The 16,770-nt window shown below is 39.9% G+C and overlaps 1 protein-coding gene across 2 annotated transcripts; it reads left to right on the forward strand.

Moving 5' to 3' along the window:
• The first annotated feature begins 1,185 nt into the window (after window positions 1-1,185).
• Window positions 1,186-16,534, forward strand: LOC119885832 (LIM domain and actin-binding protein 1-like). 2 transcript variants are annotated; one of them, XM_038696089.1, is made up of 10 exons: window positions 1,186-1,324; window positions 4,464-4,603; window positions 5,061-5,106; window positions 8,549-8,962; window positions 12,132-12,186; window positions 13,136-13,233; window positions 13,738-13,816; window positions 13,932-13,963; window positions 14,068-14,201; window positions 14,347-16,534. In XM_038696089.1, exons 2-10 carry the CDS (start codon window positions 4,485-4,487, stop codon window positions 15,419-15,421), a joined length of 2,052 nt encoding a protein of 683 aa, XP_038552017.1. In that variant the 5' UTR covers window positions 1,186-1,324; window positions 4,464-4,484; the 3' UTR covers window positions 15,422-16,534. The 2 variants fall into 2 exon arrangements, with proteins under 2 accessions (XP_038552017.1, XP_038552018.1); XM_038696090.1 differs by lacking the exons at window positions 1,186-1,324; window positions 4,464-4,603; window positions 5,061-5,106 and adding an exon at window positions 7,387-7,520.
• Window positions 16,535-16,770: the final 236 nt, after the last annotated feature.

Raw genomic sequence — 16,770 nt, forward strand, 5'->3', positions numbered from 1 at the left:
TAAATCAGTGCATCAGCTGATAAGTTTACATTTGACCATATGTGTTGTTAATACATCAATAACTAGCCTTAATGATGTGGACATAAGCCTATTATAATACTATTATTATGAGTTAAAAATAATATGACAGTAAAATAAATATGTTTTCTCATATTGTTTGAGCAACAGCTCAGTAAGGTATTGTTTCATTAGCTGAAGTAGACCATTTGATAAGTGTGTGTTCCTTTGGTGGAGTGAGAAATAACAGACAAACCTCACAATCAAAAACTCATTCTAAAACCACTGTCTCACTGGCATATAACTTCCTGGCCCCAGAGTTATCAGGCCGCTTCACTGCAAGAGCTCCGGCGCTAAAGGATACAATGCCTTGCTCAAGGACTCTTGAGCAGACTGGATGATTACCAACACTGGAGCATCAAGAAAGGTCTTCAAATTATACCCATGGTCTCCCTTCTCACAGCTCCACCTTGTCTTATTTACAGCTGGTCTTATTTAGAAGGCAAATTTAATGCAAACACCCCATGCAGCATGTGCAGGAGCAGCAACGTATTTGTATTCCCATTTACAATTAATAATGAAGATATCTCAAAGGAATGGTTGTTCTGCAGACACTTAGCTAAACTGTAGCCTATTGTAAAGTTGTATAGCCTATATGACACTGATATTGTCGCCCATTTAGAGAATCCCTGAAAACCCCTGAATCACAGCTCTATTTTAAAATGTATTAATTGGATGTCTGCTCATTTCTTTCTTGTCATTTTGTTTGCAGTTTGAGTAGCATTTTGTGTATGAAAAATGTTACATAAATAGGCTACATTTTCTTATGATTATTGTTATTAATATTACTGTAAGTATTTTACAGTTTAATCAAGCACTTAAAATAATCTTTTAATTTAACCTAACCTAATAAGAGCAGTGATCAACCAAACTCTGGCATCACTGCATTGTCAGTCTCAGGGGAATCAGTTACTGCTCTGTCACTGGACTGTCAGAAACCTGAGTTGATCAGGATGTCTGCTTGCTTTCTCACTTGCAGGGCGAGTATCGCTTGTTCTCGGGAATTTTTTTGGTCGGTAGTATATGCTAAGGCACCTCGCGCACCACCCCGCGCACCCTCACAGACATAAACGTACCAGGTAGGGGTAATGCAATACCTAAGGTCATTGGTGTATAAAATCACGTGACCCAGCTCTTCCACTCCCACGACACCTTTCTGTTCACTCCGCCTCTGTCTGTCCACACCGGGCGGTGACGCAGCGGCAGCAGCAAGTGTCAGGTGTCTCAAGGTTTCACTAAAAAGAGTGACTCGACGGAAGTTCGACAGGTAAGACAAAACTTAAAAACAAGGATGTGAAAACATGGATAAATTTAACTTGAAGTATTGCAAAAAAAAAGTCTGTGTGTTTTGAAAATCCTTATAAGCTTGTGAGTGTTTAGATTTGGGCGTAGATTTTTGTAATAACGCACGTGCGCATGCATGTAACTACTCGGTGTTGCCCTCAAAGAATTCGTTGTCTTTCGACATAATCGATGGCAAACCAGTCCAGCTGCTGAGTCTGCGTAGGGTTAGGTTGCCACTTTATACACCCTACTCCTTAGTCTAAATACAACTTACATTTAACGAAATGATATTACAGTATTAAGTAGGCTATATTTAGTCCTCCTCTACGTAGCTGGAGTCTGGCTTTTTACAAATGTCACGTTCTCTATCTCATTGTGTTATACACGTGAAATTAAAGTTCTTCAGATAACATGTTGGTCTCTGATCAGGGCTGTTAATCTTCAACACAAATCATGTCTGTTTTGTTTTTTTTTACATTGCCTCAGTGCAGATTCTTCAGTTCAAACTCAGTTATTTCCATATAAACAACATCTTATGTGCAGTGTTTTTTAATAATAATTGCGTCTTGGGTCAGTCATGTGTTAAGCAATGCCAGCTCCTCCTTATCATGAGTCATACTGTATCTGACTGTGTTGTGGTTACTTGTTGTTAAGGAGAATGTGGCTTGAAGTGAGGGTTAAAGGTCAGTATCCACCTTGGCCTGATCACATGTGATGGAGATGAAGCTAAATGCTGGTGATCAGATTATCAGATTTAAAAATCTCATATATCAGATACCCCACAATGGTTCCAAGGCTCCACTTGCAGTGCATCTCACCCCCTGCTGAAACAGGACCACCTCTCTAAAAGCTTTGCATCACATTGCCTTTGAAACTTCTGATTCATAATGATTTAAGTCAATGTTCTTTCTCCCAAAGCTTGAGTTCAGAGAAGTAACACATAACATATGTAATAGCCTATCATGCCAGGAGGTGTGGAGCTGTCAGAAATGAAAAACAAATGACCCTTGTGAAGCTGATAGTGTGGCAATTTATAAAAGATTACATTTACAGTTTGTCATGCAAAAAAAACCTGTTGGCTATTATGTGATAGTCACCTGTAGAATACTTGTAGTTTCCTTTCTGTATCTATTGTTTTTATTTCCCTATAAGAAGAATAAAAAATTCCATTAACAAAAAATGCAGTAAATGCAAATCTATCATTATGTTTTGTAGTTGCACGTGATTTATAGGAACAGAAATGTGTTACTTACAAATAGTGGTTTGTACAGTTTAATTTGGATTTGAATAGTGACCTCATCTGTGAGGATGGTCTGCAGAGTTAAATGGCCATATTCATTTCTTTACTCTCAGGCCTGCAAACCAGGTAACACGGAAGAAGGTCAGAATGTAAATCATCAGAATTGTTTCCACATACAGGAAGAGCACGCTATGACCCCACCCTGTTCTTTATTTAAATGAGCAACATTTCCTGCTGTGTATTGATTTTCAGATGACACCTCTGTTTAGATCTGCTATTCTCATTTGTGCACTTACAGTGAGAAAAACTTGAGTTTGATTCTCAATCCTAGTCGAGTTCATATGTTCTCCCTGTATCCTTGAGTTGCTCTTGCTTTCTTCAGCCGTTTAAGGATATGCAAAAGAGGTGGATTGGCAACTCTAAGCCCGGTCCACCTGAGTCTGTCAGTCTGTCAAGGGTGTGTCTTTACCTTTTCATCCAGTGCATGCTGGAATAAGCTCCAGCCCCCCGATATCCTGCAAAAGGACTAAGTTAACTAATGTGGAGCATCTTTTCGTCATGGCCACCAAGTTACAATATTGTGTGCTTAACCCAGGTACCCCTTCAGTAGTAACTGTACACAGCATGACACACAAGTATCATTCATATCATTGTGTTGTGTCTAACTTGGCTTTTTGTTGATCTTTGCCTCTGCCTATTTAGAAAGACAAACAATAGCCTGACAATAAATGAAAGTAATTACATATAATTATATACAATTACATATTGTGAAAGGATCAATGTGTAATTCCTGGCCACATGCTCCAAACAAATAGGGGGCATCATTTCACCTCCTCCCCCCTCTGTCTCAAGTTTACAAGACAACAATTTGCTTTTAGTCGAGCAAGAGTGCTGTGCTTGTGTATAAAACATGGCGTCAGAGCTGTTACTACTTCACATTCTGTTAATAATGTTGGTTCATTTTTGAATGTTTTAAACTATAATTCTGGCCACATTTTACACATTTCCCCCTTTAGTGTGTAATATATGAAATGTTGTAGTAATACATGTTGTAGTCATCTAAATTCGGGATTCTGTCGATAATATAGACAGAAGTGCAGAGTGTTTAAAATCAGGGCTATGTTGAAATTCACTTTAGTTCAAAGTCCTCCAACTGCTTGTCACTGGTATCGCTTTGCATCTGAGTGGTGACGTAATAGCTGCACCTTAGTGAAAAGGCTCCAACTGTAAGATAAATGATTATTGAGTCTGTCAGCTGTGCACAGTGGTGATTTAAACGCATGGTTATAACATACTGAGCGTCTGAGCACTATAAGAGGGATCCATGGCCTGACATTAGGAAATTGGCAGACACAGAATTTGTATAAGAGTCTCGTCATCCATCTGCAACACATACTTAAGTGTGGGTTTGTTCGAGTGAAGTTAAAGAAGTATTGTGTGTGTGTTACCTAGTGTGGTTTTTGAAGGTGCTTTTCTCTGATCCTCTGTGAATGTTGCCCATGTCGAGATACCCTCTCATCATGATGATGATGATGATGATGTTCGCACTCTCAGGCTAGCCACTTGTAGTTTGCATTTCTGTCTGGCAATCAAGTGCAAGAGATAGAGTGCAAGTCTGAACGTGTTAACTTGTTTATTTGCATGCCTACCTGTATGAGCACTTTTAAAGTATGTGCAGGCACTCTGATATGTATGTCACGTAGCGGGGGTGCGACAAGAGGTAAACTGAAACTGAGCATATGGCAAATCAGTGATCTCACACAGCAGTAGTTTTTCCTTGTTTATTCCTTTAAAACAGGCTTGTTTGGGAAATGATTTAGAAGCGAAGTTTTAATAAGTGTAACACTGAACTTGGCTAATGGTAATTGCATTTGTATTTCAGGTATTCAGATAGCTGCCAGAGATGGAAAGTGGTCCCTTCAATCGACGGTCCTGGGTGACACAGTCTGTGCGTGTCACTGCGAAGGAGCTGTCACTGAGTGGCCGAGGGAGAAACAATGCCATTGCTGAGCGCTTCTCCAAGTGAGTAACACCTGGTTTTCAGTAATGTTTGCTGTTAATTTACACTTATTTACACGTATCTGTAATACAAAAAATGAATGCTAAATACATTTCTAGATAATGCTGTCGTGGATGGCCCACATGGCGACCTCTTGCTCTTCCATCAGTTTTTTTACATGTTATGTTGAAAATACAAAATTTATGAGTTCTTCTTAGGAATATACTGAGGTACACTGATGTACTGAAAATTAACACAAATAAACACCTTAAAATTATGTTTTATTATTTTGTATTACAGAGAGTTTGTTTACAATACATAAAAATACTCAGTTCATCTAAAAACTTTTTTACCCTAAAAATGTAATATCGCAGTGATATTTAAATAAGCTGAAAGGTAGAATAAAATCTCACTAAAATCAAAAAACACCTTGCAAGATTCTTGGTCACCAGAGGTCAGTGTTGTGTCTGTCTCTCTCAGGTATCAGAGAGCTGCAGAGGAGTCAAGTGCAGAGAAGAAAAAAGGAGTAAGTATTTCTGTAAAGCTTCCCATACAGGATGCTGGAGACGTTTCTTGGGGTTTATGAAAGAGTAGTGTACAGCTGTTACTGAATCTGATACACAGAAACACTTCACTAGATAATAAATTGTTATTCACAATCTTAAATCTATGATACATCTTGTTTACAGCATATTGACAAGCCCCTCTCCTAGCAAACTACATGATTAAATGAGGTGTGTGTCTTTGCTGCATGTCTTTCTTCATTTACTCTGTAGCTGCTGCTGTAGCTGGTGCTAAACTAATTATGGCGTGTTGAGATGAGGAGTACACACACACACACACACACACACTCACCATGCCAACACACACTGTCTGGGCCAAATGGCTTGTCTTAACTGACTTCTCATTGGCCACTTGTTGCGATGGGCAGGCTATCAAACCCATAATCCTACTACAGAGTAATCCCCTTGCAATGCTCTCTGTGGCTCCAACTGTAGGTTAGCTGCTTTGTCAGTGTGAAAGACTGATAAACAAAGCATAAACTGATCAGCTAATACCATGAGGAAATATAAGGTAATGTTGCTGTAGATGTAGTGATTGTTGTATGTGTGTGAGAGAGCCAGCTGCTTTAAAAGCTTGTTAGCTTCTGTGGTCTTTGTTTAATCTGGCAGGTAAATTTTTGTCCACAAGTTTAATTTACTTTTTAGTGTGATCCATCATAGTTTGTAATCATTTTCAGAAACCACTAGTATGTGTGGATATGAGCTGATGTCACTATGACAGGGATACAGAAGTCTAGTTAAGGTATTTGAGGATAACACTTGTGTCCTGATGTGTCGGAGGCAAGTTTGAATGAGCAGCATAAATAACCATCTGTCTTGTCTGTTTGTCTGCCTATGTGTGTGTGAGGCGGAGTTGGGGGAAGGGGGGACTTTTCTAACACAACAATGAAATAATTAGTCCATTAGATAAATGACAGAAAAGTCTTAAAAATATCAAAACATTTTTGGTTACAGCTTCTCAAATGTGAAGATTTTCTGCATTTGATGTAATTGAAAGCCTATTATTATTTTGAGTTTTGGGACATCACTTTGGGCTCTGCTAACTTGCAAAGGGCATCTGTGATTATTTTGTCCGTAAGATTTGCTGATAAATGGAAAATAATTGTGATAAGTATCAGAGAAATCTGTTCTGTCCACATCGTTCACTCCTATTTTAATTTTTTGTAGTAAATTAGTGTTAGGACCAGTTAACACCATAGACGTTTTGTGAGCTGGCAGCAAATTGGGGAGATATTTTCTTTCATGGTGCATGCTCCTCCAATGTTGGAATCTGCAAACAGGCTTGATGGTCTCAAAATTTGCCCTCATGGTATCAGCTGGTCTCCGGGCTTGTTGGACTTGGAGAGTGGAACCAATAACTGTGGTCAGTCTTCCAGTCAGCTATCGCTGCATATTCAACCACTGATCAAAAACCACAAGATGGGTTCGGTACAGTGGTCTGTCTGTCCAGAATCTGGTTAGTTTGGAGTCCTCAGTAAGGAATATGTTGGGAAAGTCAAAGCATCCTTATGCATGAGTGATTTGTAGTGAACCATTCACAGTTTTACAGTGTGTATAACGTTTCTTCTTTAACACATCCGTCAATCAAGTCTTTCTGCATACAGTTCAATTAGTTTTAAATTGTGTTGAACAAAGAGACACCCAATGTCGGTCCATTTATACGTAACATTTTTGGCAAATATTTTTGAAGTTCTCCAATCAATGGCAAATGTTTTGCTTGATGTTGTGTGGAGTGTCTCTTCTGACGCTGCACTTCAGGACTGGACTCAAGTCCAGATCTGACTGAACGTCTGTCATTACAGCGTGTTTCTTTTGTGGAGAAACCTCTCAGAGTATCTGAGTTGTGAGTAGTGTTTAAAGATCTGTATAAAATTCATCTGCGATTTTTTTAATAGCACCATATTGTCTTGTATTCCATATTTTGTGTCATTTCTTTGCCTTATCTAAAATACTTAATTCATTCTATGAAGATAAGTGCTACCAATTTTTAGTACTGTTATGTTCAGATGTCATTTGTGAGTGGAAAAATTTAAGCCGTCACAATGAGCAAAGAGTTAACTTTTCCCTGAATGTATCATTTCCTGCTCTGGTTGGTTTCCTGGGTTTTCTCTCTCTCTCTCTCTCTCTCTCTCTCTCTCTCTCTCTCTCTCTCCCCCCCCCTCTCTCTCTCTCTCTCCATTCACTTTCCTGGTGTTAAAGGGGTTGGGCTAGCTGTTACTAGCAGATTTTGCCTAGCTGTTAACATCTGGGAGAGCTCTGCCTCTCACTGTCTCTCAGCACACTGACCTGTAGAGAAGGACCAACCAAAGGACCCTCATTTTCCTTGCTGTCTGGTTGTGCTTACACCTCGTTTAGCCACTCCAACGCATTCAAAGAGGTTTCTTTTTTATTTCTTTTGCTTAAAAAGCAGGAACAATCTTGTCACTGTCCAGCTCATTCTGTTCACCCCGGACTTGCCTCACAAAGACAGTAATTGCGTGATTTTTGTCCCTTTTGTTCAATCCTTTTATTCTTATGTTCTTATTTCTTTCCTCTTTCCTTTTTTTTTTTGTCTTTGTGTCTCTGTGCATGTTCATTGAACTTATTTGTAGATGTACCAGATTCATATGATGTACTAATACGCTAAGGCAGCTATGTCTTTTGGGGACTAATTTTGTGTTTTTGTTAGTTTGTCACCCATAATCATCTCTAAAGTTTTAAAATGAATTTATCAATTTGTTTTTTGAGGAATTGTGTTTTTTATAATGTAAGTGTTTTTCTGACCTGACATCATCTGAGAAGCTTTGCTTATAAAAGCTCACATTGTTTTCCAAGATTTGTTTGCTTAGTTTGATTAGTTTACTTATGATTTTTTTTTGACATGTCCACATCCTCTTTGTTCAACTTGTCGTTCCTCTTTTATGATTAAGGAAGTCCCGCGTCACACAGCTGTAGTGAGCCGCCTGTTGTTCAGTTATTCTGTTTGCTGCTCAACATGTTTTGTTGACATGAATGGCTAAGTGGTGAACAGAGCCCTCCTCAGTGTTTTTTGGGAAAGGTAAAGTTGTCGTGTGGAAAGGAATGCAGCTGAAAAAACCTGCCTGCATGCTCAACCCTGCTATGTTCATCTTGGGCCAATCGTTGCCTTTAGCAGCCGCAGCAAAACATCTATTTCCTGGACCAACTTTGAACAGCTGTTCACCTCATCTGTCGGTCAAGCCAAGTTCAGATCCCGGCATTTCCTTTTATTCTATCATTGCTGGATTGGGGTTTAAGCTGTATATTTAGTATTGTATAGGCTTTGTTGCCAAATGGAAATACTTTTATAATATAGCTAGTACAGTTTACAAACTTTATATTGTTGCACTTTAGTTTTTTCAGTTTGGCATGCTCACAATTTAACTGCTTTTAATCTCTTCCCCACAGGCATCTGAGAGTGCGGCACCCTCCCTGCGGTCAGCCAACCTGAGTGCTCTGAAGAAGCGCTGGGAGCAGGCAGGGAGCGTTGGTCAGGACAAGCCTTCTTCTGTCCCACCGCCTAGCCAGTCCAGCTCTCACTGCAAGCCTCCGGCTCTGTCCAGGGCTGCTTCTGTCACTGAGCACTGTCCACCATTAAAGAGCCCCGGCCTACAGACTGCTCAGGTAGGTCAACTTGCAGCCAGTCGTGTCCAGAAGCCCTCAGCAGCTCCAGAAGCACCCAAAGGTGACGAACACAGAGGGATGGACAGGGATGTGCAGACACATGAGCAAGTTCCAACCAGCCCCTGTGCCTCTTATGAAAAACCCCGAGTGCCACTGAACAACCTGAAGATGAAGTTTGAGAAGGGAGAGGACACCAAGGTAATTATAGACTTGATATTTGAAACACAGATGAACACTTCAGCAAGCACTGAAAACCCCTCAATACATTAATAATTACATTATTTAAAGGTGGGTATACAATTCTGCATACATAAAATACAATTAAATTGAGCGAACAACAACACAGCAAGTAATGTTAGCTAAGTTATGGGTTGACAATCTCACTACAGTTGCTGCTGCAAAGCTAACATGAAGCTAACATGCAGAGAGGATGAGACAGTCGCAGTGCCAGCAAACCAGCTCCAGACAGCGATACTCACAACTCTCCCGCTGCTATAGCTAACACCACAACAGAATGCCTTTGCAAACTGTAAAGTGAACTGAAAGTAAGCTGAATGTCCGTGGGCAAGTAATTTAACATTACATGGCACACAAATCATGACTGGAGTGGCTGAAATCGTGTCGGTCCATGTACAGAGCCAATACTATTTACAAGCACCAGATTTTTTTTCCAGCTAGTGAACCGTGAGGAGATATTTGCTGAATCTGACAAAAAGTGATGCGTATTGGATTAGAATCGCTTACCCTAACTTAAGAACCTGCAAACCTGGCACAAGAATGCTCAGTTTATGCATACATTCAACACTGATCGAGATCATATTTGTTTCATGAATGATTCATGAATAAGGTATTTTCTTCATTGACAGCTGTGACAGCTGTGCATAAATTGGCCATGTTTCTTAGGCACTAACCATGTAACAGTACTGATGTTGGTCTGCCCTGTAAAACATTCCTCTAGAGAAAAAAAGCAGACTGTTTTTCACATGTGGCGAGTTTTATGTTGCATAGCCTGAAGCTGCGTTTGGCGACCACAATTAATTTGCATCTTTAAAGGAACTCTTAACCACTTGCAAGGATTGTTGCATCGCCATACAAGGTTTGTCTAATTGTCCATTTTGTCCATCAAATCAAAAACGACTGATACTAAACTAAAGCATTATTATTTCTATTGTGAATCTGACTGTGTGATTAGTTTACACTGGAAAAAGATAAAAAGTCACCTGTGACTGACCATAATGATAGCTTAAAGCCAAGCTCCTTTCTTTGACCCTGCTGTCTGTGCAGAAATACTCAGTGCTAGGGTAGTTATGTGTCTAAGATTTTCATGTCTTTTCATTCTCAGTTTCCCATGTAGTCTTGATCCACCTGGATTTTCTCCCCACCCTCTCTCTTCTTCCCTTCCACTCTCTCCGGGTGCGTCTCTCCTTCTGAGCCCAAAACAACAAGCCCTCCACTCTTCACCTTCCATAGCTGAGGAATGCAGAGACATTCCTGACCTAGGGGCTGTTTCATTCTTCAGAGAATCACCTCCAAGAAGCAACTGTCTTTATCTTGCTTGCCATTAGCCACAATGTGTATTCTGGAGAACAGTCCTGGGCTTCAGTTTGAGGTTTTAGTTCTCCAATTGTTGTTTTTTTTAATGTCATTGTTGTGGAAATCACAGTTCTTTGTGGGGCCTCACTAAATTTCAGAAACATGACACAGATGGACATGAGCGAATGTCTCAGAGACCATACTTAAATAGAGAATGAGCATATGTTTCATACTATTTTACTTTCACATCATATTCTTCAGGGAATACAAGTGCTGCAGATAATTCACCCTTGGCCTTGACTAAATGAAGGGTTGAATGTTTTATAATCCAGTTGGTGTTTGGGTTTACGTGGCTGAGGAAGATAGCGGCACAACAGGACTCCACAATCCCAGTAGGCTATTTTAATTGGTCCAAAACTGTTTTCCACTCATTGTGTGTAGGATAACTGCTGACAGAAACTGTCTGGTTTATGCATTAGTGTTGGTAAGATGTTAGGGCGCACACACACACACACACACACACACACTCACGCGCGCAAAGCTCATTCTTTTAGTAAAGTGCAGTGGAACAGTTTTAATCTGGACTGCAGGTCAAAGGCATGTTGGTGGCTGTAGTTACCTGGCATTTCTCTGTCTCAAGTGCAGTGTTGCTGAGATAGAGCCTGTGATTTGTTGTTTGGAAGGAGACCTTATGAAACGGCGTCAAAGGCCTTCATGTGATGAGTAAAGGTAGAACATGGTGGCAGAATGTTAGTGTGTCCCTGAAGGCTTAATTTTAAAGCTGCACATCTGAAGAATTCTGGACAATACATGAAACGCTGATTCATTTTGGAAATTTGGGGGTTTAGCAATATTAAAATTCTTTTCTGAAATTTTATGAGAACAGAATCATTTCATACCTTCTGTTTTACACCGAGGACTCATGTTCTGGTCATGTTCCTCAACACAGTGCTGACGTGTGTGGGATGCTTTTACACCAGTCCTGATGACTTGTGATATCCATGTGTGATGCACACACGGGGAAATAGGACAGGCAGTGCCTCATGCCTCACATACAGGCTGTGAAACTTGTACGTTAACCTGGATACTCACAAGTCATTCGAATTTCCGACTTTCTCTCACCCTTTACAATAATTGACAGAGGCTAAAATAGTGGCCAATAGCATGAATCACACACAAACTGACCTTTACTTTTACAACATGTTGTTTCTGTAAAAATATGTTCTGTACATTGCTGGAAACTTACGTCATAAACGTAAATACTAGTACAGTAAAATTACATTTTATATGTAGGTCCAATTTACTGGGCAGTATGGTGGTCTTTAAAATGATATTTAAAGATTTTTCTCAATTGTCATTTCTCGTGTATAAATTCATTGCTAGAGCATGTTCACAAAAAAATGTCTTTAATTAGAATGTAAGATTTATATGAGGCTGTTTTTGTGACTTCCGCCCGCCCTGGCCCTGCATCTATCGTTTTTCCAGGCCACTTTAGATGAAACCAATGCCCACTCCCGTATGTCCCCATGGACAGGATATGACAACATTTGCTTGGAGCAATGAATTAGATGAATGTACTGTTTATCAGCGTGTTGAGTAATGGGAAAATTTAATTTTCATCACCTCCATTTTCTTTTAAATTTTTGTTACTTCCTCCCCTCATAGATTTATAGTAATGTTTGATTAAAGGACAGGAAGGCAGTAAAGTTTTGTGGAATTGATAATGTTGCAGATAAACAAATGTAATGATTAATATGGCAGAACAGAAATAAAGTTTATAGCACTAGTTCTGTAAACTGGACCTCTGACTCTACCAAACATTTTTCTCTTACAGGGTGGCAGGACGACACTACGCAGCACTTCATCAGAGGACGCGGACCAACATGGCGGTAAAGACAAATACACACACGAATACACACAGCCCTTTGGAAAATTAACTGAGGTTTTGTACATATCAGTGTAGGTGGTGTACAGAAGCCCTGTGAGGTAACTGAGAGTGATTCATTTTTTAAGTCTGATCTTAATTGTTTTCTCTCCTGTTAATAACTTAAGAACAGGTAATAAAAAGGGTTTTCCAGGTGGAAAACATTTTGTTTTGTCTGGAAGTGTTTGTTGTTGTAATACTCATTTCGGCCACAAGATGCTGAAGTGCACCTCACGTGCTAAATACGACTGACAGCATTCATGTTTTTTTCCAGGTGAGTTTAAATTTGTCTATACACTCTTACCACAATGTACATACAGTATATTGTGTGCTAACAAGTTATGTAACATTGCTGTGTTTCCTTTGGCTAGAAATGTATTTTTAAATTGGCACTTCACCTGGAAGAAAAAATTAAAGCTAGCCAAAATAACATGTTTTCACCTGCCCAAAAGTTTTTTTTTACCTGTTTTCACAGATGAAATAAAGGAGCTTAATAAAAATATATCCTGGTAAAAGACCTAAACACCGGAGAGATATCAATTTAGATTTAGATTTAGTTAGAAAACAGATCACCGGAATTGTTTTTTCTCACTTGCCTCTTAGGACTTTTGTAGTGATACAATACACGCAATTAAATTAATTGTCACCTCCTAACCTCTAACCTTTAATCCCAAAACGACTTGTCTGATCTTAACCTTAAAACACACTTATTTTAAACCTTAGGGCTATGTACATATGTGGGTGGGCAGTGTTGTTTCAGGAAACACAGTTGTGTGTGCCACAAGTGGATCATGTTTAATACTTATTCTTATAATAACTGAAGACCAATCCTTAGTTTTTTAAATGAAATGCATGAGTTTACTGCAGAATTGCCACAGTCAATGCTTTAAGTGTGATAATCTGTTCTGCTTTAGGCCTGTCTGTGTCTGACAGAGTGTTGGAGTCGACATCACTGAGGGAGAAGATGGCCAAGTTCCAGGCTGCTGTTTCTAAACAAAGCACCACTCGCTCTGTGAGTTCATGCAATAGGAGCTGAATTAAAAACATGTTGATAACATAGGACTCGAAAAAAATATATATATATTTTCAAAAAATCAGTGGAATGTAATTTTATAGTGAAACATTTTTTTAAAAATACAGAGATTAAAACATTGCAATTACATTCTTCTAATTGTTGTTGATTATTATTTTGTCTGTAAATAATATTGAGTATCGTCTAGACCTGCTCTATATGAATAGTGCAATGAAGTAAGTAAATAGATAAGTGATCATATAGGGGGATTTAATTATGTACAAACTCACTGATCGTCACAGTATTTCCCAGATTACTGGAGTTTGCCCAACCGCAATAAAAAATAACAGTTAACACCTTTTAGACCTTTTATTAAAAATAGTCTGAATTGAGTAAAGTCTCATGCACTGGATTTTTAAGATAACTGAGCTCTGATAAAATTTGTTAACAAGCCAAAAGTTAAGTTTCTTTAAGCTCTTTTCTTTGCCTTTGTGTTTCTTCCAGGGTCTGGCCCCAGAGGTACCTGCACCAAAAGCATCTGCACCAGTAAATCAGAAACACATTCCTGCACCTGAGTGTAATGGTGGGCGCATACTCCAAGGACACATTTCCACCTTAATGTTATTAATACAGCATTACCTGTAATTTAAAGTGTGACATCGAACAGACGGGACTAATGTTAAGTGTGTCTGTTTCAGGGGAGAGCAGCGAGCAACTCAAAGCATCTAGGGTGAGTCAGTCATCACAACAAGCAGGAGACATGCATGAATTATCAAAAGAAAACCAATTTCAACCCTTGTTCATTATGGATATATGTGGCTATTGTGTGTTTAGAAGTTCTGCCCACCGGTGCAGGAGACGTGCATCGTGTGTCTAAAGACAGTGTACCCGCTGGAGAGACTGGTAGCTCTTCAGCATGTCTACCACAAGAGTTGCTTCCGCTGTGTTCACTGCAGTGCAAGGCTCAGGTTTGTCGCATATTTCCTGAATTTAGTAAAATTTTCCTTGTGTCTTTTGATGTAAGCAGTAACTGTACTTTAAATCTCCTCTATCGCTGACTGAACCACAAACGGAAATTTGCAGAATATTGTCTTTTCTACTCTCTATTTTTAGTCTTGCAAGCTTTGCCTCTCTGCACGGTAACGTCTACTGCAAGCCCCATTACAACCAGCTATTTAAAGCTAAAGGCAACTACGATGAGGGCTTTGGCCATCGGCCTCACAAGGAGCTTTGGGAGCCTCGAGCTGATGGAGACGAAAGTGAGGAAGTGGTGAAGACAAAAGAAAAAGAGGGACCAGCATCTGTGACCCGTCGAGCTGAGAGTATCTCAGACAACCAGCCAACCCCAAATGGGGAAACATCCCCACAGGTTAAGGTTACAGACCTGAAAGTCTTAATGGAGACACGTGTGCAGACACATGCCAGCTCAGGTGAGAAGCTCCAGTCTACAGAGAAGCCAGCTGAGAAACGCCGGCTGAGGATCGCCTGGCCTCCCCCGACTGATGAGGGGCACTCTGGAACAGCAACACTTAGTCCAGTCACGGAGGGAACTGCTTCAGGCCGACCCTGGAGAGCCAAGTGGCCCCCAGAGGGAGATGTTTCACCATCCTTCCAGAGCTCAGATCGTGCTGAACTGAAGAGCCTGAGGAGGAGTTCTTCTCTAAAGGAGCGCATTCGGCCTTTTACAATCGCAGCTAAACCCACCCCGGCAACCAGTTCGGGACCCAGGGAGCCTCGTCGCCCTCTCAAATCCCTGCTGCAATGGAGGGCATCATTTGAGGAGCAAAACTCATCTGAAGAACCATCCAAAGAAAACAAGCCAGAGCTTGAGCAGGTGAAACAGCAGGAAAAGAAAGAGCCGGCGATCACTCAAATACCAAGTGAAGATGCGGCAAAGACCTGTGACACCATATCAGAGGAGGATGTGAAGACTGCGCCCAAGCGTCAGGAAGACAGAGACAGGCAAGCACAGAAAGGAAAGGCAGCAGCAGACGAGATGGCGGTAGAAGAGGGCTCCCTGAACATCTTGCAGTCCCCCTCTTCACCTCTACAGCCACAACAGAACCGCGCCTCCCAGGATGTGGGTTTCTGGGAAGAGGACAAAGAAGGAAGTGATGCAGAGGAGCTGAGTGCAGAGGATATAATCAAGAGGAACCGCTACTATGAGGAGGAGGACTCTGACCATTAAGCACATCTTACTGTCACGTCCATCCACCATACAACAGTTCTGTTTTCTAAGTTTATTGGTAGATCACAAATATAGCTTTGCTAGATTTTATAATGTTACAGAAGTGATGTGTAATATATATGTGTTGGTGCATATATATTGCAAAAACTGCCTTTAATTGTTAAAGTACAAATGATGATTTTTTTTTTTTTTTTTTTTTTTTACATTTTAATGATTTACTGTAAAAATATATTTTACAATTTTTATATGACTCCTGATTACACTGGAAGGTGGGCCTCTATTAAATTAGTCATTGCATCTCTGGACCTCCTCCTTTGACAATATCAGTGGCGTATATTTGCAGGTGATGTGTCCAAAAACCATTATACTTTTATGTGGCACTAATGACAGTCACTCTTCTACATAAAGCAGATACCAAAAAGCATACTCAAGTACAGATGAAGACATTATCAGTGTCGGTGCTCCAACATGTCCAGCGGCCTTTCTGCTTTATCTCCTCTCATTGACAATATGCAGTTTACTGCTTTGATTGTTATTTAGCCTTTACCTTCTCCCACCACCTGAGCAGTCATAAGTAACTAAAGATCGTTACATATCATTACAGATGAGTCAGTAAACCTTAATAACATTATCCTGGCTTGGTAAAAATACACGTAGAGCTATACAGAAAGGGAAATTGCAAAGTGAGGATCTTAAGCATATGTGTAGCTGTGTAAAGGAGGCTTCATATATTATGTGATGGGGGTCAGAACTTCTCTGCTAAGGCTCTGTCTGAGTCCAATTGCATTTATTTCAACCTGGCCCATATCTTTTCCTGAACTGTTCTTATCACAATAAAAGGAAAAAATATAATGAATCAAGGTTTCTGCTGATAGCTATCCTTTCAAAATAATAGCACAGTATACAGCACATCATCTCTTTGGGCCTTCTGGATTTGTGTGTAACATTTTCAAATGTGATTCAGTTTATTTGGTATGTAAACACTTTGTATGTGAAAATGTGCCACAGAATATATGTTTGCACTGCAGATTATTTTCTAATAATTTGTATAATGACACATTGGGCTGTTGTTGAATCATAATTAAATATCAATGATGAAATCCAGAGTCCGTACAAAACTGACACTGCCTTTTTCATGATACATCTTACTGAAACACTAGCTGTTTGACTTACTGTGTACTTACTTTGTTTTCTATCTTTGGTAAAGAACAAACATTTTAAATATGCACACTGAGGTAAACAAAACAGGGTCATGGTCCATCTGGAAAAATGGAACTACCAGCTTCCGGATGAGTGCACTTTTTCGCAGGAGATCATCGTTTCAAATTAATTTCCTCACTTGCAGGCTA

Source organism: Micropterus salmoides, unplaced genomic scaffold (genome assembly GCF_014851395.1).
Source record: "Micropterus salmoides isolate LMB-PRFRI ecotype aquatic unplaced genomic scaffold, ASM1485139v1 Ms_hic_scaffold_4, whole genome shotgun sequence".
In the NCBI taxonomy this organism is placed as follows: Eukaryota; Metazoa; Chordata; class Actinopteri; order Centrarchiformes; family Centrarchidae; genus Micropterus; species Micropterus salmoides.